At 37.8% G+C, this 27,526-nt stretch overlaps 3 protein-coding genes across 11 annotated transcripts; all 3 read right to left on the bottom strand.

Annotated features, from left to right (window-relative positions):
- Positions 1–213: 213 nt before the first annotated feature.
- LOC144701008 (uncharacterized) lies at positions 214–3,606 on the bottom strand. The gene is made up of 5 exons (XM_078572650.1): positions 3,498–3,606; positions 1,296–2,852; positions 930–1,056; positions 738–839; positions 214–600 (listed from the first exon to the last, which is right to left on the bottom strand). Exons 2-5 carry the CDS (start codon positions 2,816–2,818, stop codon positions 481–483), a joined length of 1,872 nt encoding a protein of 623 aa, XP_078428776.1. The 5' UTR covers positions 2,819–2,852; positions 3,498–3,606; the 3' UTR covers positions 214–480.
- Positions 3,607–8,657: 5,051 nt separating this feature from the next.
- Positions 8,658–14,346, bottom strand: LOC144701007 (uncharacterized). Its single transcript, XM_078572649.1, has 9 exons — positions 13,693–14,346; positions 12,979–13,108; positions 12,425–12,906; positions 12,248–12,328; positions 12,030–12,128; positions 11,219–11,332; positions 11,058–11,141; positions 10,771–10,842; positions 8,658–10,222 (listed from the first exon to the last, which is right to left on the bottom strand). The coding sequence occupies exons 1-9, from the start codon at positions 13,957–13,959 to the stop codon at positions 9,899–9,901; spliced, it is 1,653 nt and encodes a 550-aa protein (XP_078428775.1). The 5' UTR covers positions 13,960–14,346; the 3' UTR covers positions 8,658–9,898.
- Positions 14,347–15,982: 1,636 nt separating this feature from the next.
- Positions 15,983–20,518, bottom strand: LOC144701005 (ADP-ribosylation factor GTPase-activating protein AGD12-like). 9 transcript variants are annotated; one of them, XM_078572645.1, is made up of 10 exons: positions 20,055–20,313; positions 19,843–19,910; positions 19,612–19,709; positions 19,308–19,389; positions 19,062–19,137; positions 18,128–18,291; positions 17,910–18,045; positions 17,600–17,719; positions 17,411–17,506; positions 15,983–16,443 (listed from the first exon to the last, which is right to left on the bottom strand). In XM_078572645.1, the coding sequence occupies exons 3-10, from the start codon at positions 19,646–19,648 to the stop codon at positions 16,162–16,164; spliced, it is 993 nt and encodes a 330-aa protein (XP_078428771.1). In that variant the 5' UTR covers positions 19,649–19,709; positions 19,843–19,910; positions 20,055–20,313; the 3' UTR covers positions 15,983–16,161. The 9 variants fall into 9 exon arrangements, with proteins under 9 accessions (XP_078428771.1, XP_078428770.1, XP_078428767.1 ...); XM_078572644.1 differs by lacking the exons at positions 19,843–19,910; positions 20,055–20,313 and adding an exon at positions 20,324–20,518; XM_078572641.1 differs by having other exon boundaries at positions 19,612–19,910.
- Between the last annotated feature and the right edge of the window lie 7,008 nt (positions 20,519–27,526).

Below are 27,526 nucleotides of genomic sequence, written 5' to 3'. Positions count from 1 at the left end.
TCAACAAAGATGTTACTGTGCCAAGGATCTTAGAGTCTTTTATACTAATTATTAATCTATTTATTTTTTGTATATTAGATCATCAAATTTTGCATAAAATGCTTTGACTCAAGATTTTCTCAAAGGTTCTGAGAATGATGAGAAACATCTAAGGCCATCCAAAATACAAGAAAATCTGATTCATATAATTATAACTAATATTTTAACATCCAGTTATATTCCGTCGGACATAGGCCCACCCAAAAAACTTTAATATTCCCCACAACGAATATTAACACCAATTACTAGTTTTAATCTTCATTGGTATATTCACATGCCACAATAGAACACATATAACAGCCTTTAATTCCTTCACTTGCAATACCGCTTGACCTTCTGTGATTTTTTTTATCTTAAAGGTTTATAACGCCAATATCATCTACCTGAACCTAAGTTAGAATTTTATTTGGTTTCAATAGAGTTTAGTATTACCAAGGAATTTCAGTACTTCATTTTACCTGAATCAGGTGGCGACGAAACTTCTAGCAGAGATCGTTGAAAATGTCGGTCCATCGGATTTCCTTTCAATTTCCACCTTACCAATTTCAGAGACTCCACAACCTGCGTAAGAATCCTTTTCAGGGTTACTTTAGAAAAAAAGGTGAATGTATTGAAAAATATGCCTATTATATCCCAATAAATAAGTTATTGAAAAATACAATTTACTTTGGAACATGAAATGAGATTATTAAAGTTACCCCTGGGTAATGGAGGAGAACAGGCGAGTAGTAGTCAAGGGTCTTGTAGATCTTCTCGAGAATGACCAGAAGAGCGTCCACTTCATCGCCCAGAATATCAACCTGAGAGAAAATGGTAAAATGAGATGTTAACTGCTTCAGAAAAACAACTTAAAAATATGAAAAAAATTAAAATTTGGGAAAAATGCTGACCTCAGCTTCAGCCTTCTGGAGATCTGATAATCTGAGCTCAAAATTCTTTCTGTACCAAGATTCACTTATTTTAACCGCATCGTACATCTTTCTCTGGTCATTCATTCCATGATGCAAAATCTTTAACCTGAAACATAATCGAAGATGAATTAGATTACATCAATAAGTTTATGATTCTTAATCAATCGATATGATTTTTAACCACTGTTAGGCTATTTCTGTCATTTCAACCCTCTAGGGGTATCTTGGTCTTTTAGTTTCACTTTAAGTAGCTGTGAATTATGAAGTATCACTATTAAAGACAGATTGCCTGAGAATTGAAGAAACGATGCATGAAGACGTGTAAAAAGATCTTAAAATAAGTACCTCAAATCAGATATCTCAATTTTTTCTGACGCTTTCATCTGGAATTCTGCGAAAGACTTTGATAATTGATGAACACAACTTACGATTGAATCCATCTGCCTCCGTTGCTCATCTGATTTTTCTGCGGCAGAGATGATCTCATTCTCTCTGTGTTGAGCGATCAACCGAAGATCTTGATTCTCTTTCTTAACCTCGTTCAAGTCATTCGACAAGGAACAAAGTCTTTGGTTGAACTCACTAAGCTTTTCATCTCTTTCTTTAATTTGATTTCTTGCTTCTTCTAATCTCGCCTTCAAGGACATTAAGTTACGTTCTCCATTAACTTTGCTAGCCACAAATTTGAACTCATCGAGGGCTTTATCAAGACGTCCCTTCTGCTCACACAATCGGGATTCTACTTCTAAGAAAGACTTGATATTCGCTTCTAATGAACTTTGAAACGATAAAATTTCTTTCTTCAGCTTCTCTAAGTTCTTCGCCTCCAACTGCTGTGTGGTACTTCTTCTGTGATGAATGAGATCTCCACTGTCCATATGAATCTTCTCCAGTTTGAGTATGATATCCGGAAAATTTCCCCTCATGGCTTTGAAGTCATCATCTCTCTTCCACCGGAAAGATCCCATGTCTTTGAGGACCTCTCTCTTCAGCCTAAAAAGGTCATCAGTCTTCCCATGGAGCGATGATTCTAACTGCCTTTTGATGCTATTAACTTCGGATCTATAGTAACCCACAAGATCCTCTTCATTCGTCTGTAATGTTGAAGGAGACCTGGAAATTTCAAAAGTACCACTCTTAGTTTCCGCAGTAGCACAGTCTGGTTCAGCAGTGCAGATAGATTTTAAAATGGATTCCAGCTCTTGTATGGACCCCAAAAGCCCTAAGATCTTTTCTAATCTGTGCTCATTCTGAAGATCGGAAATGCTGATCTGATTTAGTAGACTTGCTTCTTGTTCCTCGAGAAGATCTCTCTGGAATGCTTGAAGGATTATCACCGTAAGCTCTCTCTCAAATTCCCACTGCAATTGCTGTTCAATCCTTGTATCCTCGAGAGAATCAGTATTTTCATTTGTATCATTACCGAAACTTGAAAGAAGTTCAGTCAAAGCGTAAATTGCCTCATCCATTTTCTTTAATGTGTGGAGCTCTTCTCCATGGAAGTTCAAGCTTCTAATCGATTCAACTCCAGTCTTCAGGGTCCGGAGATGCGCATCTGCTCTTTTATGCATACCACTTGATGTAAAACCAGAATCCAAATTCGTCTTTAACTCTAGTTTGCCATCTGTTATTTTACCAGACTCATAAACTTTCAACCTCTTCTTCAATTCATTAATCTCTTCATCTTTGGAGGAGATGAGCTCCATAGAATCTTCAGATATGGCATTTACCATGCCTTTCACAATAGCATCACTCACCATACCGGAGATTATCAACCGGCTATAGATTTCATCCCAGCAAGCATCCATATCCTGAATGATGAGGTTTTCATCCATGTTGAGATCTAGTGATTTTTGTTCATCAACCATTTCAGGAACAAATTCCACTGCAGCAGATAGATATCTGTCAAGAAAAGGCAGTAACGACGTGTCAAATATCTTCAACCACCGCAAATTCTACTTTGACAATTTACTTAAGTTCAACATCCTTCAAAAGGCTCAATCAAATTTCATTTCGCAAGACGACGGATCCAAATTGATGCCAGAAGCGCCAAAAAGTAGATGGAAAACATAGAAAATCTAGGACTATGCGAACGGAATCCAACAGCGCAGACACCAACCAGGTAATAATCAATCAAGTACAAGAATGCCTAGCCCAAATGGACACATACGTCTCAGAAAATTACACTATCATCACATTTTACCGAACACACGCACGCTATAAATGAGCGCAAAAGACAGTTCTATTCTCAAGAATGACACGGAAACTCTAATAAGAAAAATCTTCGCATTCCACACATTATACCAAACTCAAGAAAACGAAAAGCACGGAGCGAAACAAATTCAAGTGGCAGATAGTGTATAAACTGGATAAAATAGCAGACAACGAAACAAATTCCATACTAGCGGATGAGAAAACGTAAATCTCATGTCGTCACGACCTAGATCAGTTCAATTCGAACGAAAAAACAAAAAAAAAAGCAAAAAAAACAAAAAAAAACAAAACAAACGTTAGATTCATGTTGAACAGATTTCCAGAGAGAATTACTGTCACGAGAACTCGCCGAGCAGCCGCGCGGCTCGTGCAATCGGCGGTGTCGGCGGAGTTCGCTAGAGAGCCCGTGACGACAAACACTCGCCCTTCAACTTCCTCCGGTTTTCCCGCCTTCACTTCCTCTTCAACCGTCTTCCCGCTTTATTGCAGAGTTCCGGATAGTGCTTGGCGGGCAAACCGGGTCTATCAGGCCTGTCGGGTCAGTTCGGATATAACGGGTATAGTTCCGGACCGTCCGGGACGTGGACGAAAAAACCATCCCGTCTACGTCCCTGGACTGATTCCGGATCTGTTGGCAGGGAAGTGAATTGGTCAACTGAAGGGGTGGAGACCAAAGGTATAAAATGAGAGGTGGCTGCTAGGAGTGGGAGTTAGAGCCAGTAGAGATGGTTGTTCTTGTTGAGGTTTTTGTGTTTTAATGTACACAAAATTACATTAATATCATGAATTTATAATTAAGAAACTAATTTATAATTAGAGCTTAAAATATTTTAAGATTATGTTTTTTAAATGTGTTAAAACTATAAAATAAACTAGAATAATCATAAAGTACTTGGGAGAATGAAAAATGTTTTTTAAAATTTCTGAAAATAGTTTTAAAGTATTAAAATGTTATTTTAATACTTTAAAGTATTTTAAAAGGTCATTTCATATTTAATGTATGTTGAAATTATTTTCAGAAGCCTTAGAAATATTTTTAAATACTTTAAAAATATTATAAATATTTTTCTGAATTTTTTAAACAATTAAAAGTATTTTAAATAGTGCAAAATTGACTTCTAAATAAATTTCTGACATTTTAGTTCATTTAAGAAGGGCCCAATAAGGCCTAAATGGGCGGAGCCCATTAGCCTTAGTGGCGGACCCGACGGGCGGATTTAACCAGTTAAATCCGACTATAGAGTTGCTTCTGCAGAGGAGTCTTCCGATGGCACGTCACGTTCTTTGGTGCACGAGCTTCAACCCCGAACCGCCTTCGGGTAGACTATCACGAACTCTTCCTCGTACTTCCACTTCCCTCGTCACCGTCACATCCTTGGTGCCACCAACGTCACCTCCTTGCCTTCTTGATCTTCGTCACATGTTCAGATTAGTGGAAGAAACGATATACCGCTCCCCGTGATTGATCAAAGGTCAATCACCGCTCTCAATGATGTATGAATGATCAAACAAACTAAGATTCAAATGTAATATCTAGATAAATTCTGAAAACCTGTTTCATAAGTACTTTCAAGATCAACAAATCAATTCCTCTTAATCACTTGTGAACACATGAAATACTGTCTGAAATATCATGTTATTTGTGATTATCGGTTATCCATTAAACGCTAAATAGGATATGGATTATTTAATTCTATCCATTGGATATCAACATGGAGATAAACCTTTTGTCAACTAAGTTGATCTTGATTTATGACTACAAATAAAATGGTTCGGTAGTGGTAATGGTCCAAAACTGGATGGCCTATGGATCTCATATCATTCGTCTTTAAAATAGATTGTTATCCATGATTAGGATTTTTTTTGTTGAAAATAGAATTACAAATGTATATTTACATATTGTGTCACTATACTACATATCCATGACAACTAAAAAATACCTTTTATATTTTAGTGTTACTTAATCTCCCGCTTTGAATAATAAAGAAATATTTATATTTCTTTGTGACTTCAAGTTGGTAATTATACTTACACCTTTCATATATTCTAAGATACAATAAAGATAAAATCATTAATTGACCAAATGATGAAGATGCATTTTATTGAATTTTTTCATAAAGTTATTTTATTCTGTGTGGTTATCATAAAGAAATGAGGAAAACAAGAGTGCCTTTTTTACGATGAAATAAATAGAAGATCAATTTGAAAATTAATTTATCTCTAGATATTATAACTATAATTTTATATTCTTGATATTATTTAAATTTTAGAATATGAATATAAAAGATGATAGCTAATGATGATAGGTGATAAAAGATGGCACATAATGAGGGATGATATTGTATAATATTTTTTATTTAGTAAGAAGCCCTATACACAATTTAAGATATAATTAGTTGATAGTAGATATATTATAAATATATATAAATATAGGTAGATAGATGCATATTTATTCCTAGTCTATTAAGTTCCTTTATTTTTTAATAGTTTGTATAAAAAGAATATCCCATTATAATTTTATTACAATATCTAAATTCTAATGGGTAAAAAATCATAAAATATCTTAGAGATCACTTTAAAAAATTATGGAGTTATGGGAGTATACCTATTCTAAAGAAGAACATATTCAATGAAAATAAATCTTATTAAAATAACGTGAGATGACAATTAAGACTAAGGAAGATTTTGAATCAAATTTAAGTTTATTCTCCAAATCATAAGCTCCAGAAATTTGCTCACAATATTTTTAACATATAAGCTGCAAGTTTAAATAATGATAAATTAAAATTTAATACAATTTAGTTTAATTGGAAAAAAAATCAGGGTAAAAATTACAATAGTAATAATTTAATGTGCTTCCTCACAGAGTTATTAGTATAATGTACATACCCAAACATAGTATATAATTTTAATCCCAATATAATATTATAAAATTGATAAAATATGATTGAAAAGAAATTGGTTCTTAAAGATACATTAGAACACCTGTATCTACCATGGCTTGACGGAAACAAGATCTTTCTTAAGGATATTTCTTAAAAGATTGTATTATATCCTTATGGGTTAACCTTAATATTATTTCCATATATTCCTTATAAATTGCTTCCAAAATATATCAAAATTTTCATAATCACTGGTTTAAAAGCTCTCATTTTCCTACAAAGTCTGGTCAGAGTAAAAAATGTACATTTTGGAATGGGACAAAATTTATCGGTGGGTAAAAAAGATTTTGGGAAATATGAATTTCAAAGAAAAAATAATCGACCCAAAACACATTTGTGGGCTGCATATCCTCAGCAATGGCACAAAATGATGGATTAAACTTGGTTTCATGCATTGTCGTTGGATTTAAATTAAACTTATTACTTGAAAACTTAGATTTATTGTATAAATGTGCATAATAAGTTATTATTATCAGCAGAAAGAAATAAATGTTATATGCCAGTGGGTAGAATATTGAATTACAGTTAGTTCAATGCACAATATAAAGGAATTCTGTAATTGGGGTGGGCGAATCCTCCCTCACACGCACACACACACATATTGTACTGATGTATTTGAGGTTGTGTATATTGAATTCAAAATGAACTAAAATGGGCGATTGATGGTCTTTCATAGCCCATTTGTCAGAAAATGTAAATAAAAAAGGCAGAAAATATGCAATAATCCCCTAAGGTTCAAATTTTATCGTGAACAAGTTAGATATTGGAAAATAACCTGGGTTCTGCAAAATTCTGGGTATGCATTTTTCTCAAATCTACATTAGTTGCTTGTTACAGCGAATCCTTTGATTCAAGCCTTGATATCTCACTCTAACTAAGATCACACTAATCCAAAATCGCACTCTGACTCAGAGTCTATCATAAAGAACGAAAAGAAGGATGTGCATTTGATTATCTAGTAAGAACTGTAAGGCAAGGATTTCTCTTGTCCTTGTAAATGTGGGTTTTTGTGGTCCTCTTTGCATGAGCCAAAATAACTAGGGTTATCCAATTGAAAGTAGGTTTATCTACTCATTGAACATTCCTACCATAAGAAATAGGAGAATACCCACCAACCCCTCCCCTCTCCAAGTCTTCAGTCACAAGGCATGGTGCCTGGCTTGACAGCCTCCTCTGATGATTCATTGGCCCAATTCTGTGACCCATTTACCCACTAAATGATTCGCTTTTCTTACTTGATTGCCCAATAGTTCTTGAAATAAAATTAATTCTCCCTTAAAATTTATTTTCTGACATAAGAAGTATACTTCAATCTGGAATATTGTCAAATAAACTAGAAAATGATAAATCAATAAAAAATGACTTGGGAAATTCCAAAACAATTTTTCTCCAATTCAAGCATAATATTTTCTAATGAATCATCTCAAAATAATTCTAAAAAAATAGGAAACTATATGTTTATGCATAAACAGCACAGATGAGTGACAACATGAAATATTTAAATGTCTAACCCATATACTGATGACAGTTCTAACATGGATGTGTACTTTACATGCATCGTATCAGTGGCTTAGGCACTTGACGAGGTAAGTTTGAGCTTCCAGATAAGCGGATTCCAAAGACCTAAATAGAAATAGTCCAGGACTAGAAAACTGTATTTTTCTTACTAATAATATACTCATGATTTATGTAGAAAAAAGGTAATTCAGCACCTTCTTTGGTTTCCCCAGATTTGAGATGGAACACATCAATCTTGTTTAGGACCTCTCTTTATGAAGGAAAACATAGAAATCCACAACATCACACTGACTATATTCTGTTTCACATTTTGATCATCTTGACATACTTTACAAGCTGTTGGGTTTATTTGTTGATCGTTTTGATCAACTCTGTCAAGAGCAACATCATCTCAACAATGCCGTGAATGATTGATGATATGAGTAAAAAACAGTCTATGTCAGACTCTCATGTCCCCTCCATCAATTCAGCTCTTGTATCCACTTCACCAATTCTTACTTTGGACAATGTGATTAAATGATATGAGTGATTAAGGATGAATTTAATACTCTCATCTTGATTATTCTACAAGAGCACCCATTATCTTCTTATGGGCAGAAGCATTGTTTCTTCTCAATACACACACCTGCATCAAACACCACATATTATACATTCTAATGCAAAACCAAATTGTTAGAGTAGGCCAACCTGGCCCATCATGGACTTATTCAAGCTGCATCCCTAGTTTTACTCCAATACTTCTCTTCCATCTCCCTCTCTCTTCTCCTCATTTCTATCTAAACACACATAATCTTCCCTTTCTTTCATCTATTCTAGAATCTAGTTCCCCTTGTCATCACAAATTTTCATGAATGTAAATTTCAGGTCATATTCCTAGCATGTCTTGTCATTTAATGTCTAATTGAATGAAGGTCTTCTTGTCTGCAAAGCTTCAAGGAGATTTAGCAAGGCATGTTAATATCTATAACATGTAATTTGCCATCATAATCACCTCTCAAATTCAGTTACTTCTACCAGGGTCTTCTAAAACCACTTTTAGGAAAATTTTGAGCTCACAGTAACCCCAATTTAAGGTGGGCTCATCCTTGATTCCCAGAAGTTACATCATATTTACAGCCGTCGCAGTTCCAACCATAGAGTTTTACGAAAAATAACACGTGGGGAGGAGTTTGTGAGAGAAAGAGAAGATAGATAATTTGATAGAGATAGAAGAGAGAGAGGGGGAAAAAGATATTTAGAGAAACAAGAGTGCAAGAAGAAAAGAAGTTAGGAAGGGTTGAGAAGAAAAATCTGAAGCATGCAACACATGGGTAAAGAGAGAAGAAAAAAAGGTAGATAGATTAATTTGATGGATATAAGAAAGAGATTTAGGATCTGAAGAGAAGGGAGAAATGGAAACAAAGTAGAGAGATAATTAGATAAAAAGAGACATAACTGGATAGAGAGAGAAGAGAAGGGAGAGAGAAATCAGTGGGCATAAAAAGAGACATAACTGGATAGAGAGAGAAGATAAGGGAGAGAAATCAGTGGGCATATAAATATTTTGAATGGGATGAGAGAGGAGAGAAGAGAGAAGAGAAAGAAAGTAAAGAAATATCTAGATAAGAGAGGTGGGGAGAGAGGAGAAACAAAGTAGAGAGATATTTAGATAGAGAGAGAAGAGACAGAAAGTAGAAAATAATCTAGATAAGAGAGAAGGGGGGAGGAGAGAGGAGAAACAAAAAAGAGAGATAATTAGATAGAGAGAGAAGTGAAAGAAAGTAGAGAAATATCTAGATAAAAGAGGGGAGGAGAGAGGAGAAACAAAGTAGAGAGATAATTAGATAGAGAGAGAAGAGAAAGAAAGTAGAGAAATATCTAGATAAGAGAGACGGGGGAGGAGAGAGGACAAACATAGTAGAGAGAGAAGTAGATAGACAGAGAAGAAAAAGAAAGTAGAGAAATATATAGATATGAGAAGAAGGGGGAGGAGAGAGGAGAAACAAAGTAGAGAGATAATCAGATAGAGAGAAGAGAAAGAAAGTAGATAAATATCTAGATAAGAGAGACGGGGGGAGGAGGGAGGAGAAACAAAGTAGAGAGATAATTAGATAGAGAGAAAGGGGGAGGAGAGAGGAGAAACAAAGTAGAGAGATAATCAGATAGAGAGAGAAGAGAAAGAAAGTAGAGAAATATCTAGATAAGAGAGAGGGGGGGAGGTGAGAGGAAAAACAAAGTAGAGAGATATTTAGATAGAGAGAGAAGAGAAAGGGGGGGGGGACTGTAGAGTAATAACTAACCCAGGGAATAGCGGCGGAGTTGTCTGATGAGGCCATTTCTGGGGACCTTGAAAGGAGTCCATGTCTTCCTGAGGTGGTGATTATCTGAGAGCTTTCCAGATGACAATCCCTGCTTCGCCCGGTATTGATCTCCTTTCTTCTCCACCTCCGGCGTTGTCGCCGTCATCACCAATGCTGTCATTGCCACTCGATTCTGATGATCTGATCGACGAGGTGAGGCATGGGATTCGTCGGATCTCGGTGTTCTCGGTTCAGAGGTCACAATCTTTGCTCGGAAGGTCGGCTGATGGGAGTTGACTTTGCAGGGAACTCCCTGCATCTTCAGGAGGCAAAAAATGGGGGACAGAAAACAGTTTTAGCTAACGGTCAACAGTCTTTAATAATGATTTTTGCTGAGAGGGAATATATATTTTGGCTGGGACACAATCCTGGAAGATAGAAACATAGACCAAATAGACTATATATGGGTATTTTTGTAAATTAACAATCATATGTATGACCAATAGAATATTTTCGGGTCTAGTGACAATCAGAAGAGTGGCCTACATAGATAAAACGAAGGCTAAGACATCATATTTCGTTTTGGATACCCATGCCCAGAATATTGAAAAAAGAGAACTAAGACAGAGAGATTCAAGCTTTGGTTGAGGGACACAATCCTAGAACAGGAGAGAGAAAGAGAGATGGAGAGAGAGAGAATAAATAGACATAGGACAAATGAAGGGGTATGAGCTTATTTTCATATGAATCCCAAAACTCAGAATAAGCGAAAAGGAGAGAGAGGGGGGAGAGAGAGATATATATAAATATAATATATTTTTCCCCCGAGGTTTTGATTTCATTCAAAATAGGGCATGAGAACCAAACCTGGCAAGCAGCCCACTCAGTGGCCTCAAAAATCTTGTTCTCCGCGCAGACATATGCCCGTGGAGTCTCCACCTGAGGCAAAAAATAAATCAAATGAAATAACCACATAATTTAGTGCATAATCCTGCCTCCTCATGAAACTCATTTAATATCATTTATTCCACTGTTTATCGATATTAAGTGCTCAAACTACACAAATAGTTAACTGGCCATCAATCAAATTCATAATTTCTTGAGAATTATATTCCAGAGTAGTTAATATCTTCTAAGGAAATCAGTAGAGTTACCTTTCCAGTTCCTGATGGGAGCCGTGAGGGCCCCTTCTCAACCCAACCTTCACCTTCTCTTGCTGGGTGATACTGACAACAATCCTGAAAACAGAAGATTCTGTCTTAATAGTTCAACAGCTCTTGTCTCTAGAGAGAAAAAAGTAGGGATGTAGGCTGACCTGGCACCATCTAGCCCTGCTCGTGCTCCTGTTCGTGCAGGTCCATACATGGATTCTCCCGCATAAAATGCACTTTATATGCCGTGATTTATCAAATGCATTGTTGATCCCAGCCTGCCACATGGATGAAATGTAACCATTGTCAGAAAAATAATTCAAAGCTTCAAACAATGGGCAATCTAAAAGAACAGACTAAGGCTTGAGGATGGACGGAACGGCATTTTGGTCAGTTATCCGTCACAGAGCTTGCAGTTTTGTTCCTTTTCGATCCGACAAGGTGGACCAAACAGATGGGGGACAGTTGTAAACTTAGTGCAAATCAACGACAGAATGGAACAACATGGTATGGAATGGTGATAAGGGACGGAACAGATGATGGTCTGTCATCCATCCATGGGCCTATACACAGACTTGAGTACACAATATTGCCATCCATCGGTTATCGACAAATCTTCATTTCATCATCAGTCGTTCAAGCCCAAACATGGATGACAATGGAAATGTCAGAGAACTGTTGATGACGATGAGGATGACAAATTAGTGATCGTCTGCCAACCCTTGGTATCAACGAGGACGGTGACGATTGCAATGTCAATCATCACATCATTGTTATCATCCAACCATCAATGCTGATTTTGTCAGTGTCAATGTCTTCGCCAAAGCCACCCACGGATGACAATGATGACCAACTGACATGCAAGATTCAAATTGGAGCAGGTCACAGGTCAGTAAACTATTTAACCCAGCCCAATGGCAGACGTTAACTATTTCAGTAGTTCAGAATAATGTGCCATCTGATGAAAATCGATGCCTGGTGAGAGAATCCATGATTCTTATGCGGCACAATGCTCAATTCGTCCTTCTTCAGCTTCTCATCGTAGGCTCTCCGCTTGGTGACGTCAGAGAGGACCTGGAAATAACGACCTCAGCTCAGCTATAAATTATTCAACTCATGCAAAGATAATTAAGCATATTCCCAGTCTGAATATTTCATTTTTATGTAATTTCTAGAGAAAACGCCCGACTAACCTCATATGCACTCTGCAACCTCTTGAAAGAATCACTAGCCATAGGATTTCCGATATTTTTATCAGGATGAACAAGCACGGCCTGATAAATTGGATAATTTCAACAAACGCCAGATAAATTCAACGCCCGGCAGGTCATTTAAAGAACTTGAATCACACTTAAAGAAATAGCACCCACCTTTTTTCTGTACTCCCTTTTTAGAACGAGAGCATCTATACTCTTATATCTGGGAAAACCCAGAGCTTCGTAGTGGCTAGAACTCTGCATGATCCTCCTCATCTCGTATAAAGAACTTGAATCAGACTTTATAGTTTCATTCACCGGTGAATGTTTTCCAATGCTCATGGTTTTCTCTTCCGATTCCTCTGGGGGATTGGTTGATTCATCCTCTCCTTGTTCAGTTTCAGGAGACTCAACTTCATCTTCTTGAGGAACGTGTTCTGCAGCGGGCACGGTCACGCTGGGCTCTTCGGTTTGACCACTTTCACGGGCGTGATCGCATTCTTGCAGAAACATGGTCAACATATCGTTAGATAGAAAGGATAAGTTGACCAGCATAGTGACCCCAATCCATCCACTGTGAAGGTAAACAGAATAAACAGAATACGCAGATGAGATAAGGATCAATATCCGAGCATTGCGCTGGCAGAACATAAACCCTGGAAAAAATAGAAAAATCACATAGGGACGATTACAAATAGGGACTAGAAACATTTTGGGCAGAGAAGTACCTGCAACTATGAGTAATCCTGCGATTACATAGAGGTTTCCATAAAACCAATGGGTCAAAACCCCTAGAAAGCCGATAATGAGTAGGCCAGAGGTGTGCCCAAGATGCCACATCGTAGCACAGGCAGCCGCCTGGAACAAGAATTTGAGAAAAATCTTTAAATTAAGGTCAATAAATTCCTGTGCTATGCGGAAAAACAAAATGTTATTTATTATCATAAACAAACAGAAGGTGAGTATTCATAATTTTTTAAAGGAATCTGAAAAGGACAATGTGTGTCTTCTTGACATTATATATCACCTATAATTTCTGAAATCAAAGGCAGCTGGGGAGAACTTTGGCCGTGCAACATGATTTGTCAAACGACAATTATTCAAGAGAGCTGTGCTTATTATTGGACAATTTTAGGCTCGTTAAATGATAATGATTCAGCGTATGCATCTGCCGTTTTTCAAAAATGACAGTTGTAGATATCGAAAAGAATTGATCCGAAAAATACAGCTACATTCTATTTCCAGAAAATAGCGGAAGAATTAGAAAGGATTGCAGTACGCTTCCGTCCACTGGAACAACTACACCTTCGCGCAATTGAGAAAAAAGCGGACAGATTTCCAAAAAATCGATCACAAATCAAAAGGAATAACAGCAGAAAACGAGGAATACAAATACATAAACACAAGGAAAAAAAATTCAATCATAATGTGCAAGAACGAACCAGGACCAGAAGCGCGCAAATCAAGCAAGACATGGAACTCAGACGCAGGAAGAAGCTCCACAGGACAACAAACAGCGCCGCGATGCCCAAACCGATCAACGACGAGATTCCCCTGGCAACACAACCACTCCACCGATTCAAAACCAGCAACGCCAGATCACACACCGTCCGGCAACAAGAACAGCAAATCGACGGCCAGAGACGCGGCGAGATCTTCCTCAATCCATCCATCGCCTTCGACAAGCTCCATCCTCGCGCGGCGGCCATTTTATACCTCTTCCGGCGATTCCGGCTCACGAAAAGCGTCGCGGCGACGCGTGCAGGCAAAGCGGAAGCTCGGCTTGAAGGCCGTGGCTTGAAGAAGGCATTAGCGATGGTCGGCGGAGCGAGGAATGGAGAGTAGGGCGTACGTGGCCTTCCATGGCTTCTTCTGGAGCTCCGCCGCGCGTCGATCTTGCTTCAGACGCTTCCTGTGAAGATTTGAATTCGAAAAAGCGAGATGAAGAACGCTTTCGCCCGCGGAAATTTTCAAATCTCCCGGCGATGGAGGGAAGAAGAAGAAGAAGATGAAGGATTTCTTCGATCTTCGAGGCTTTATATACGATCGAGGATTTCTCTCGCTCTCTTATCTCCGCTGCGCAGGAAACTAAGTATACTGGGAGAAGATTATAAGACGAGGATGATGATTGTAAATTAGTAATAAATGTCATCATCATGATGTTAATGGCAAGATGTTGCCAATAATGATGCTAATGATGGAGAGGCTGCCGCTTTAAATTAATAATACGAAGATGATGATAATGCCAATAATGTTGATAATGATGGAGAGGCTGCCGCTTTAAATTAATAATATGAAGATGATGATAATGCCAATAATGATGAAAATGGAGATGCTACAGTTTGAGGAGGATAAAAGATGATGATGAGGGAGATGGAGAAGTAGAAGATGATTTGATTTGAAGAAGGGGAAGAAGAGTAGTATGATGATGATGGTGGTGGTGGTGATGTTGATCATGCTGATGAAGATGAGGACTGCAACAATGATGATGATGATGATGACTGCAACAATGATGATGATGATGATGATTGCAACAATGATGATGATGATGATGATGATGATGAAGATGATGATGCAGTTGATAGGACTTGACTGTCCTGGTTTTTTGAAAGGACCTAAACCTTATCTTAAGTTTGTCCAGTCATGTTGACTAATCAGAATCAAAGTAGAAGAAAAGTAAAAAAATGGCATGGAAAAAGAAAAGAAGATAAAACTAAAATGAAGAATGAAAGAAGGAAGATGAAAAGAAGAATATGAGAATAAAAAGAGAAAAAAAAGGAGGAAACTGAAAATAAGAATAAGAAAAGGACAAATGAAGAAGAAATGAAAAAGAGAACAAGAAGAACAAGAAGAAGAAGAAAGGAAGACGAAAATAAGAAGAGAAGAATAAAAGAAAAAGAGAAGAACAAGAAGAATAAGAAGAAGAAGAAAGGAAGATGAAAATAAGAAGAGAAGAATAAAAGAAGAAGAAAAGAAAAAGAGAAGAACAAGAAGAATAAGAAGAAGAAGAAAGGAAGATGAAAATAAGAAGAGAAGAATAAAAGAAGAAGAAAAGAAAAAGAGAAGAACAAGAAGAATAAGAAGAAGAAGAAAGGAAGAAGAAAAGAAGAAGAGAAGAAAAAAAGAAGAAAAAAAAAAAAAAAGAAGAAGAAGAAGAAGAAGAAGAAGAAAGGAAGATGAAAATAAGAAGAGAAGAATAAAAGAAGAAGAAAAGAAAAAGAGAAGAACAAGAAGAATAAGAAGAAGAAAGGAAGATGAAAATAAGAAGAGAAGAATAAAAGAAGAAGATGAAAACAAGCACAACAAAAAAAACAAGGAAAAAGAAAACAAGAAGAGAAGAATAGGAAAATAGGAAGAAAAGACCTGTCTGACCGGTCCCGGTCCAAAATGGCAAACCCTAGATGATGATAATGATAAATTTGATTATGACGATGAAGTGATGTTTGTCGAAGTTGACGATGACAAAGAAGTTGATGATGATGATGGCAATGAAGATTTTGACGGGAAATATGGTGCCAATGATGAGAGTGATTATGATGATGTACAAATTAGAAGAAAAAGAGGAAGAAGACGATGATGATACGAACTATGAAGTCAACGATGATGATGAAGATATCAGAGACAATAAAGAACAAGAAGATGGTGATCATGTATCAATGATAACGATAAGGATGATGATGCCTAGGAAGAAGAAGATGATCACATTGAGGATGGTGAAGATGACAAAGAGGAAGAAGACTGAAAAACAATAATAAATATGAGAGCACGAAGAATAAAGAAGTTGAGCACAGACAACATGACGAACACAAATCTCAATCAAAAGCAGGAGCCGCCAATATCAACGAATAATACATGTGGCATGACGAGGACGATGATGATGATGATGGATACACGTCTCAACAGCTGAGTGGCTACTGATCCAGCGGTATCCACTCCATCTCCAAATCTATCTCTCCAGACTCCACGTTCTGGAGCTTGAGAGAGACATCTTGTCTCACCGAACCATCCATGATATTGATGTTGCTGTCCTGAACCAGAGCATTATCTTCTGACTTTAACCATTTCCCGATTCGCATGTCGGCCAGCGAACTCGGATCCCCAAACGCCATTGTTGATGTTATCAGAGGTTGCAGATCAACCTCTGCCTCCCCCATTATGTCATCCGCCGAAAAAGTATCATAGTCGAACACTTGCTACAAAATATCCATTGTGTTTTATTAAAGAATAGTAAAAAAAGGATAGAACCGTAAATATGATAAAAAATAATATAAATAAATCGATTTTATTTGATCCGAATAAAAATTAACACTTGCAACAAAAGATTGATCACGTTATATTTTTTTAAAAATGGTAATTGTAACATATGAATTCCTTCATTTTTCTAAAATGAGGCAATATTATAAATCAATAAAATTTAAAAGATAAGAGTAAAATTATATACTTGCAATGGAAGATCGGATGCCTTACATTAGAAAACGGGATATACGCAGATGTGAATTACTTCCTTTTATTCATCGAAAATTTTTGAGGCAATAATTATAAAACTTTGAGGATCATAATAAAATTTAACAATTGCTACAAAAGTTTGATTGCGTTATATTAAACTCCAACGGGGAACGGATATACATTAATATAAATTTACCCTTTTATCCAAAGAAGTATGTGAGATAGTATTATAAAATTAAGAATTTGTAAATGATCAAACGAAATTACAGATTTGCGACAAAAATTTGATTATGTTAAATTAAAAACTAACAAGGAACAGATGTACGCTAATATAAAATTCTTTTTTTATCCATAGAAATATGTGACACAATATTATAAATTTAGAAATCTCATATGTTCAGAAGGAAAAAAGGATATAGATAGAAAGAATTTCTTCATTTTTCTATCTCAATAAATATGTGAGACAATACTAAAAATATTAAAAATAACAGAACATTAAGTTATTTTGTTTTCCATCTCTTCGCCAGTTTACCAACGCAGATAATCATATTGACAGATTATAAAACAATTAGTTAAAGTGCAAGATAGTTGCCATATTATGTGTCCGCAACATATCGTTTATGACATGAACTAAAAAATGATATACGGATGGTGAAATTGTCTAAACAATGCATTAAATGCATAAGCTAATTCTGACATAACAATAAAACTCACCAGTCTAAGGACTCCAAAGTCCTGAGGAACTGACAGCTGAAGCTCCTCGTCCCAAACGGGATTCAAATTGCTCTTCATCACGCTAGTCTTCACGCTCTGCTCGAAGCCAAGAAAAATTAACGCCAAAAACTTATAATTATGACGTAAATTTTAAAATAAAAAGGGGAAATGTGGCTGGATGGCACTAACTTGCTGGCCAAGAGTCAGAACAACGTACGGGTCGCTCGTGCGAATGTCTCTGACTGCTAAATTCGTCCCACGCGTGACCTTCACTTTCAGCACTCCAATGAACTCAACCATCCCTGCCTGCTGTTAGAAGCGAGATAAATTCAACAATAATTTTTTAAAAACAATCAAGAAAAGATGTTGGAAAAACTTTGACGTCAACTAACTCAAAACATCATAAGTCAGTAAATTATCTCATGAAAAGAGATTTAATTATTAGTAATCCGAAATAACACCACCGGCGAAGATAGTTTCTAAAAAGGGGAGTTTTTACCGTTGACTTCACAGTATCCGAATCTAAGCCATCGTAGAGATTCTTTCCGGAATCAGAAAATTGGAAAGATTCCTTTGGAGAGGAAGAGACAAAGCGGAGACTGGGCTTCAAGAACTCTTGAAATTCATACTTGGACCTATCAGTGGAAGGATATGATCATTAAATATGCATCTAGTAAGGTTTGCCCAGCAAAATTAACAAGTTGTAAGGGTATGAACCGGATGAATTGGACCCTTTCCTCGTAAGATGACCCCGGCCCGGGCTTGGATAGTCCTTCAGGAATGAAGGCCTCGTAAATCGCATTAGCGAAGGAATTTCCCCCAACTTCTAGCATTGCCTCCACTTCCTCCTCAGTCCATTCATCCAGTGTCACAGATAGAACCTGGGCAACAACCAGAAGACAAGTAATTATAAGTTAATTTTTACAAATATAGATAGAATGATGACAATTTTGTCATGATCCTTGTAAAAGTCATAATCATCAGATGATAATTTCATCGTCATCTTGTCACCATGTTGCTATTCATGATGTCATTCGTCTTGAACCAGATGAGGATGACAAAATTTGGGGACGACGATGACAATGACAAACTCATTGCCGCCATCATCATCATCATCACCTCATCATCACAGCATTCGTCTCGTCCTTTGCCATGTCATTCGTCTTGAACCAGGACGGTAAAGTTTGGCATAACCATGATAATGATGAATTCATCATCAGTCTGACACCTTCTGATCAATGTCTTGTCATTTGTCATGTCATTCATCTAGTCCCAGAAGTGGATAACAAATTTTGGGGAAGATGATGACGAATTTGTCATCATCTAGCCATCACCTCGTCATTCGTCTTGTACCAGACGAGGATGACAATATTAGGGGATGACGATAACTAATGCATCATCATCAACTGATCATCGTCTAGTCATTCCTCGTGTCATTCATCTTGTTACAGATGAGGATGACAAAACTTGGGGATGGCGATGAAGGAATTGGCATGATCACATCATCACCTGCTCATCCTCTCATCATCATATCTTTATTCGTCAAGTACCTCATCAGAACGACAAAATATGGGGATAATGATGATAATGATGATGATGAATAATTCGTTTGCAAATGCTCCAGCAGCATAAGAATCAATAAACCAATTACCTTTGAAATATGCGAGCCAAGGCTCCTGTGGATGCCGCAACATTTTAAACAAATAAATACACCAATATTCGCTGACCTGGCGCAAAAGTCAATGATTCGTCAGAATGAACATATCAACCGGACTAGCATAAGCAAAGTGATAAATAATTAAGGTAGATAATATCACAGAGAAGGTGGAGAAGAAAGAAATAAATATCACAAATGATAATCATCGACGCTGAGGAAGATATTGATTGAAGAACTCACGCCCATTTGGGATCAGGAGCGCCGCAGTCAGCACAATGGCGATTATCGCTTTTCTGAATCAGATCTCTTAATTTCATTTGCGCTGAATCAACAAACATAAAATCAATAACCGGCAAAGAAACAAATACCAAGTTATTCCCTAAGGTCAAGAATGTACTTCAAAAGAAGTGGATAATAAAGATGATAAAAGCTAGAAATGATTCTGTCAATAAAATAAAATATTGTTAAGCTTTTGTTCATACTAATGATTTATCAAATTGAAAACTTGCAAAAAGAGTAATCATTAAACTTGCTGGAATCTCACCTCCCGAAGCCTTCTCATTGTCGTGAAGGCCATACATGTCTCTCGATCCGTTTCCACTCTAAGAAGATTCAACGACACCTACGAGTTTCGTATTACGACTATTCGCCATACATTGAGACAGATTCGTCGTTCAGAACAACAATCAGCCGGAAGAAATTAAGGTATTCAAAGAATCGGACGTTGAAAGCACCATTAAAAAGTAAAAATAAAGAACAATCGGTTCTACTAAACTGGTTTTTCGTCACATCTTCTCGTAAATTCGTCCTCCGGAGGAAACATTAATGTAATCGACGAAAAAACTGAAATTGAAATTTCCTTCAATGGTCAAACGAGAGAAAAATGAACAAGGTAATCGCGAAATCTCCAGGCGAATGGAGTCACCAGAAATGAATTTAATCATGAAAACAAGTCGAAAAGCCACCCGCAGCTATCATTTTCCCTACCTCAGGTTTTGACTGCCGCTTGGAAGAGAAAACAAGCGAAAACCTTCCTATCCATCCGTTTTGGGAAAGGATGAAAATAGAAAACAAGAGAACGGAAAATAGCCGCCAGTTTGCTCATAAATAGCACGGAATGATCAAGAAGACAAATGAATTAATTGCACGGATTAAAACGCTCGTGAATGCTGAAAAAGATCACGGCAACGTCAAATCGAGCTCTTAAATCGCGCTGCATCAGTTACATTTTTTGTCAGTCTTCGATAATAATTTACCGGTGATCGAAACTCTTCCCTGGCCCCGTCGCAATTGAGAGATTAATCGTTTGAAAAAGTAGTAATCTATCGATCAAAACACGCAAAACCTGTTCATTTCGATCGTATAAACATTCAAAATATTTCAAAACATACTAATATTCGGCAAGTTTTGGGGAGATGGTAACGGAGATAGTAGTTTAATCACTTCAGCCTAAGAATTTAATCATTGATTCAATTCATAGTATGCCGGTGAAATTAGAAATTTCTAAAAAAAAATCAAAGAAATTCAGAGCATAAAACAATTCTCAAAAACTAAGCATAGAACGTTTCATTGTTCTTATGAACTAGTTTAAACTCTCCATTTCTCAACTAAATAACCAAAAAAAATTCAGTTATGATGATGGGAATTAGCGTAAACATATTTGGAAATATCTACTCTCACTTGAATACAAATGCAAAGAAATTTTGCCCAGGTTACAAGAGTAACCATGAGAGAGATGAATAGATGGAGAGATCATATATGTCAATATATGACCAACGAGAGCAGTTGACATTGTGAGGAGTGTGAAGAAATTGTATCAAGTAAAGCTTAGATCATCTCACAGAGGAGAGAGACTATCAAACATAATATGTTTAATAGGTTCATGAAAGATTGTCTTGAAGGCATTGGTTGGGCCTCATATTTCCTATGAACCCAATGACTAATTAATAAATAATTGACTTAGGATTAGGTTGAAATTACATTTGACGGCCACATGCAATGTAAGTCATGGAATGCTATTACAGTTCAACATTAGATTTTGTGACACCTTGTTGCTTATTTATCTTCTTAGAGGTAAGACTGATGCCATGTACAACACACCATCATTTACTAGGTTGATAATGATCATGTAAATGTGTCCAATTAAGCGATCAGGGACTCAAACTGATCATTTGAATGTTTGATCCAATAGGTCATTCAAACGATCAGACCCAGTTAAAATTTGATTTTATCCGATTTTTGCATCGAACGAGCCCAATGTTCGGATTGGAAAATCAGACTCCATTCGATTTGAACGTTATGTTTGGATCGGATCAAATCAAATGTTTGAATCTGAAAACAAAAAATGATCAATTCTCATCTGCTCTTCCCGCTGACCCAGCGAGTCAGGAACCGCTGCTCGTGGAGTTCGAATATTGATTTCTTCGTGGAGTTCGTCGTAGAGCTCTTTGTGTTATTGAAAGTTGAAACTTGATAGGTATGCAAATCATTCATTTGCCTCTTCTGCATTCTGCAATCTGCATTATATTATGTCGTTGCCATCTACAAATCGCCATCGCCAGACTCATTCCATTCACAGTACATGTTAATATATCAAAATTCTTCATTCAACGAATCAAGCAGACATCATCTTCATTCATTCAATGCAAGTGAGGATGCTTGTTCGCTTACCTTTGTTGGGCGGATTTTGAAGAATGACCTGGTTGTCAGCATGAAGGAACTACAAGCTATATTTCAAAAGGTTTCATATGGAATAATTTCTACACAATCAAGAGTTTCATTCGATTTTGACATGTACCCTAAGAAAAGAAGCATAGAGTCAGATAGCTGACTGTAATTCACCAATGCAACTGGAAAGAAAAAAAATCCCTTTCTGAGAAGAAAAAAAATGTTCTTTAGGATCCTTGTAAATGTATTTCATTGGGATAATGCTTATGGTGGCTGCATCTACCCACACCATATGGCGTGTCAAGTTTAGTGCAGTCAGGATACATTACTTTCCGACTAGCATGTGGACTGAGTCTTTGTTAATAGACTGATTATCTTCACCAGGTCCCAATGGTACATTTTGAACACATTTTATGCTCTACATACTTGGTATGATACACCTGCTAGTTCGTCGTAAGAGATCTGTAATATTCTTATGTGAAGAGATAAATACATGTTCATTCGGGAATGTGATTTAATATCAAGCTCTTATGAGATACTCTGGCTGATGGACTGAATTTGAATATTATCATCTCAAGTGATGATAAATCATACACATTGAGTCAAAATTGGGACTTAACATAGTTTTATTTGTACAATATTCCGTATGAATTTCAAGTATTTCATGGCTCTAGTGAACCTCCCAAACCATGCTCTGGGAGACTGCTCTAGAGAAACTAGGGGGGATCTTTTTTATTATATCTCTTCATGTAAGAAATTTTTTACATTGAACATCTCTTGTGCCATTGTCCCCTCGCGCCATGCAGGAAGAAAGACCTCTAAAGCCCAAGATTTCAATCTAGTATCTGCCTAACCAATCTCATCTAAAAGATGCTTTACTCATCTTCTTCTACTGAGGATAAGTTCCTTGAACTTCTCACACTGATACTGATTAGTTAAATTGAACTTCATCTGATCTGATAACATACTAGCAATTTTCTCTCTTTCTGTTCTTCAAAAAATGTTCACTCTAGTTCTACTGTGATCGTGTCAGGAGAATATGTTTGAAGGTTATTATTTGTGACAAATGATGGGGTGAGAGCTCAAGAGGTTGTTCAGTCAAACGATGAGACATTGGGCCTTCTTCTTAACTGTCCTAGATAGGGTCCCACTGTAATATTGAAGGACACAATTTGATGTGTTCATTTTCTGAGAAACTTCTTTCTCACTTATGTGTTCTACTTGTTAGAGAGAGTTCCAGTACTTGCAAAGTCAAGCACAGTGCACTTACGGATTCTAGGATTCAAGAGGTTAGTTTTATGGATTCAAGTCTCAATTGCTTTAAGAAAAGCAAGGATTTATTGTGGACTCAAGTGTTTCTACACTGTTACTTCCCAAAGGCGGCATTAGGGAAGTTAAAATCCTATATGTAAAACCAGATTCAACTTCTTTCTTTCCTAGTAAAGGGAGGGATGCATCCATGAAAGGGGAAAATGAACCAGAAAATGAGAAAGAGCAAAACACCCCTATTGGGGCTTGAGCATGGGCTTTGTATCACATTCTAGTTTCCCTTTATGTGTGTTTCATATTGGATAAAAGCGATTCCCTGCCTGGGGTCTTGACAGATCCAGTACCTGCTCTAGTAATTTTTTCGATGAATGCATTGTGAAGAAAATGAAAATGTCATGGAAGAGAATTTATTGGTTTGATTCACTAATAAAGGCTGAAAAATCTAAAATAATGTTCTCAGATTCGCCTCTTGTTAGATCATTAATGAGTTTATTTCTGTAATTTAAGATTCCGTGCCTTCTACGATTATTGTTTAAATTTTCTTAATTGGGATACATAGTATTGGGGTAGTTGAAAGAATCAGAAAACTTGTGTGATTACCATGAATTGCAATTTTTTCCCTCACTCTGCATTATTTTGTTTCTACTCTAAAACATAAGAGGGACTTTGTCCTTAAGAAGCCTCATATTATTAATGATTTCCCTGACCACTTCTTCTGTAGAGTTTTATAACATGTTTATCTTGATATTTCCTTCCCCTAATACTTAAAGTACCCTTATGATAATTGAATAACCCTCAAATATAGACTTGAGAGTTTGGGGATCAGCGTGCAGTACATATACTTCGATTTTACACCAAGGTATCTATTGATTAGGATGATCTTCTATTTGACATGGAAATATGTTGTGGAGAATATATAATGTACTCTGGCCTTGGAACCCTCATGATGTGTAGTTGATTTTTATGGATTTGCTGAGGAGTTGAATTGTCTAGAAGTACTTAGGATATAGCATATTACAATGATCTTGGATACCAGATCATTGGCATACAGCTCCTAGGTATAGAAGTGGATAGAATGAGCAGATTAATAATCCATTTCCAATGTTCAATACATTCTTTTTCCTCCGTCCATATCCCATGAGAAAGAATGTATAATGTACTAAACAGTTGATGATCCAGGCTCTTGCTTCAACAGATGAATACAATACAATGACTCCATTTTTAAAAAATCTAACTTTGCCAAAATGATACTACTCTGGAATCTTTTGTCCAAAGGCAGTTTGAGGTCATCAATGGATTGAGTTGACGTTGTCATTCCAGATGGAGTTGGCAACGTCTTATGAGAAAAAGACACTGATGACTATGGTAATGTCATCAACCTTGTTATTCGCCCCTTTGCTCTCACATGATATGTAGGTCTGATATATGTCTACATCACTAATGATGGGTGATGTAACACGATGAGCACGGGGATCAGACGGCTCGTGCTACAACACAAGTGTGATGGAAAATGTAAGAAATGATAGATGAATGCATAATTTTAGAATATCTGATAAGAATTACAAAGGATAACTGCTGAATAAGAGACGACCAATTAAGATTCTGGGGCTGGATAGTTACAACCAAACTCCAAATGGCCTGGTGAGATCACTAGACACCTACGGCTTGAGGGACGTGATGGCCTAATGACGTCCACGACTTCCTCTGTCAATCGATTTAGTTCGTAACGATAATAAATCCTATCTCTTGTGGAGGGTGGCTAATCCTATTAAATCATCGTTTAAACTGGCAGATTAAAAAACTGCGGGAGATGACACTATAGAAAGCAATGACACAGATAGGAAAGGGAAGCGGTAGTAACTAGAGGGATCGAAGAACCGAAGTCCATGGCGAGAACGATTTGGGGTACGATACGACGCGAGCAAGCTAGCTGACCGAGGGCTTGGCCGCGCAGATGGATGCTCGTGCACATGTGCACGCGGGCAGGTGCACACTGATAAGAGCAAGTGAGGGTGCCTGAGCGTGTGTGTGACAGAGGCTCGTGCAAAGGGGCTCAAGTGCAGGCGTGCGCGCACACAGGAACACATGCGCACCAGTGTCCGTGCGCAGGGTGACGTGGGCATGAGTGCGCGAGTGCGGGAGTGGCACAGGTGCGCACTCTCTGTTGTGTGGGCACGCACAAACGGGCGCCGAAGTGGACGCGCTTGTGGGGCGTGTGATTGAGGACCATCCAGCTGATCACGTCCAGACTCGTCGCTAGCTCTAATGCGGAGCCCGAGCCGACGTGAAGAATCAATACTTCCACTATCAGGCTTGAAGCAACATTTGCGTCATATTGGAGCGTCTCAAGTAGTCTTTGTGTTCTTTTTTTTTCATTATCATTGGATTATCGGAGGCCCCTCCTGCATGAGTACCGGCTTCCTGCATATGTTTTCATTTTTAATTGTGATTTAGCTATCATCTTTAGGTGGAGGAAATCCATATTGGGCTTCTTCTCCCCCTAAAGATCTCTTTTAAGGGGAAGCCCAATAGGCTTTGTCCTTAAAAGGGACCCAATTGGACCTCCCACAACCAACACTTCCTCTCTAGGCCTATAGAACCCAACACCAATGACCCATGGAATCGGCTTGAAGGATCAACGTGGTGGGGGATGATCTTCGTCCACTGAGGTCCACATTGTCGACGTGAACGAGCTGATCTGATACCACTAAAGGAATGCTCTAATATGGTAGGGTGGCCATTCCTAACATTCTCCATTAAATTCACTCATGGCATTGAGCAGCTGGAGATTGATACTGAAAAAGATAAAATAACACTGAGAAAAAAAGGAGGGGGAAACAGATGACCTGTGGCGGGATTTAGACGAATCAGGCAGAAAAAGGAGAGCTTCAAGACGTAGTCGCGCCGAAGTCACTCGGATGATCCCATTTGGAAACCGATGGACGGAGCTTGAAAATAGAGAAACTATGGGACGATTGAAGATCCAAGATGTCCAAGATACATTTCAAGAGATTCAGTAAGGAACTGAAATCTGATTCAGTTCCAAGATACATTTCAAGAGATTCAGGCTCGAAGGGTCAATCACGGGACCCACGGATAGAGAAATCCGATTATATCAATTGCTTGTGTGTGTGCGGATGTGATCGGATTCACCATGACGCTCGATCATTGACCAGATCCAATCGGGGACAGACTGGATCATGTTGCTTGTAAGGGCACCACCGTTGCTTATCGACGGATGAAATTTGCTCAAGTCGTTACCAAAGAATACTTTTCTAACTAGAAGTAGTCACGCAGAAAATTGTTGGATGAGGAAATCCATCGACCAAGTCAGTTTCGGTCGGCATTTCTTCTATGCACTTGATCGGCACACCTTTGTGTCTTGTTTACTCCCTAAGGTAGAAGCGTGAATGGAAATCCTCGAAACCACCAAGAAATTGATGGTGTGTCTTCTTTTAGGAACAAGCACGGAAATTTCTAGAGAAAACAGTGGTCTGAATGCTGAGATGCCATTGAAATTTCGACCACTACTTGAACCTTCAAGATGAGTCTAAAAGAAGACTTTTGTGAATCGAACGACATCGATAAAACATTGAAACGAAGTACCTTTGCACGAATCTCATTCATGATTTCTACAATCCGGAGCGAGACGAGTCGAGCTGCTCAAGTGTGCATCCTCTAGACGTATCCACGCGGTCATCGGCACGTTGGATCTCCTCCTTCTCGTTGACGAGCCCCGTTCTATCTCCGTCGACATCGTTACGTCGTCCCGATCACATCAGGGATGGAGAGGGGGTGTGGGGAGAGTGGAGAAGAAGGGAAAAGGTCCGTGGACAATTCTGGCCTGGGTGAATTTTGTTGAGGGCCTTCCCCTATTTATACTAAGTGGGTATTTTTCATAAAAACCCCTAAAACTTAAGTATATCTTCCGACGTCCAAAAGACCATTTGCGTGTGACCCTCTAGGCCCATGTATCAGTCTAGTTAATGACTTTAGTGGCCCAATAACCTTTATTAGCCTTCCAAATTAATTAACTATATCATCATATAGATTAAGTAATGTCGGATTGATTTAACCTAATCGATAGGTGGAGACTCCGACACATGGGGTGCCAAGCTACACCTCGTGTCCTAGAAGATACAAAGGAGTGTGTATCGACTCACTCATGGAACCTGTTCATCATTGGTTACCGTGTATGTATAATTCCTCATCCACTTGACGCTCCTTGGACGACTTAGGTATGGTCAACTGTCGAACCCTAATCGATCATCCAAGTTAGTACTGATGCATTCAGAAATCATCGAAGAATTCTTCTCTGATATTTCACTGCCTTGGCCAAGGACTTTGTTGCATCGTCTTCCTTGAGTTGTCACCTCTTATACCGAGGGTGGAAGATCCCATCTTGACCACTCAATCGCCTTCATGTACTTCTTAAGGCACCCGAACTAAGACCATTTAGAATCCCATGATTAGAGACTCGTTGGCCATAGCCAAAGTACAACTGTTTGTCCACAAGACGTCTT

This window comes from Wolffia australiana, chromosome 3 (assembly GCF_029677425.1).
Source record: "Wolffia australiana isolate 7733 chromosome 3, ASM2967742v1".
In the NCBI taxonomy this organism is placed as follows: domain Eukaryota; kingdom Viridiplantae; phylum Streptophyta; class Magnoliopsida; order Alismatales; family Araceae; genus Wolffia; species Wolffia australiana.
Note: the sequence above shows the minus strand (reverse complement) of the source record. Positions and strands in the feature narration are given on the sequence as shown.

Coding starts and splice junctions, on each gene's coding strand:
- LOC144701008 (XM_078572650.1), bottom strand. CDS start 2,818: ATGGTTGATGAACAAAAATCACTAGATCTCAACATGGATGAAAACCTC. Junction 840..929: donor TCCAGAAGGCTGAAGCTGAG/GTCAGCATTTTT, acceptor ATTTTCTCTCAG/GTTGATATTCTGGGCGATGA. Junction 601..737: donor TTCTCCTCCATTACCCAGGG/GTAACTTTAATA, acceptor ATTCTTACGCAG/GTTGTGGAGTCTCTGAAATT.
- LOC144701007 (XM_078572649.1), bottom strand. CDS start 13,959: ATGGCCGCCGCGCGAGGATGGAGCTTGTCGAAGGCGATGGATGGATTG. Junction 12,907..12,978: donor AGGATTACTCATAGTTGCAG/GTACTTCTCTGC, acceptor TATTTTTTCCAG/GGTTTATGTTCTGCCAGCGC. Junction 11,333..12,029: donor ATCATGGATTCTCTCACCAG/GCATCGATTTTC, acceptor TCCATGTGGCAG/GCTGGGATCAACAATGCATT.
- LOC144701005 (XM_078572644.1), bottom strand. CDS start 19,648: ATGTATGGCCTTCACGACAATGAGAAGGCTTCGGGAG. Junction 19,390..19,611: donor CAATGAGAAGGCTTCGGGAG/GTGAGATTCCAG, acceptor TTGTTGATTCAG/CGCAAATGAAATTAAGAGAT. Junction 18,292..19,061: donor TTGGCTCGCATATTTCAAAG/GTAATTGGTTTA, acceptor GTTGTTGCCCAG/GTTCTATCTGTGACACTGGA.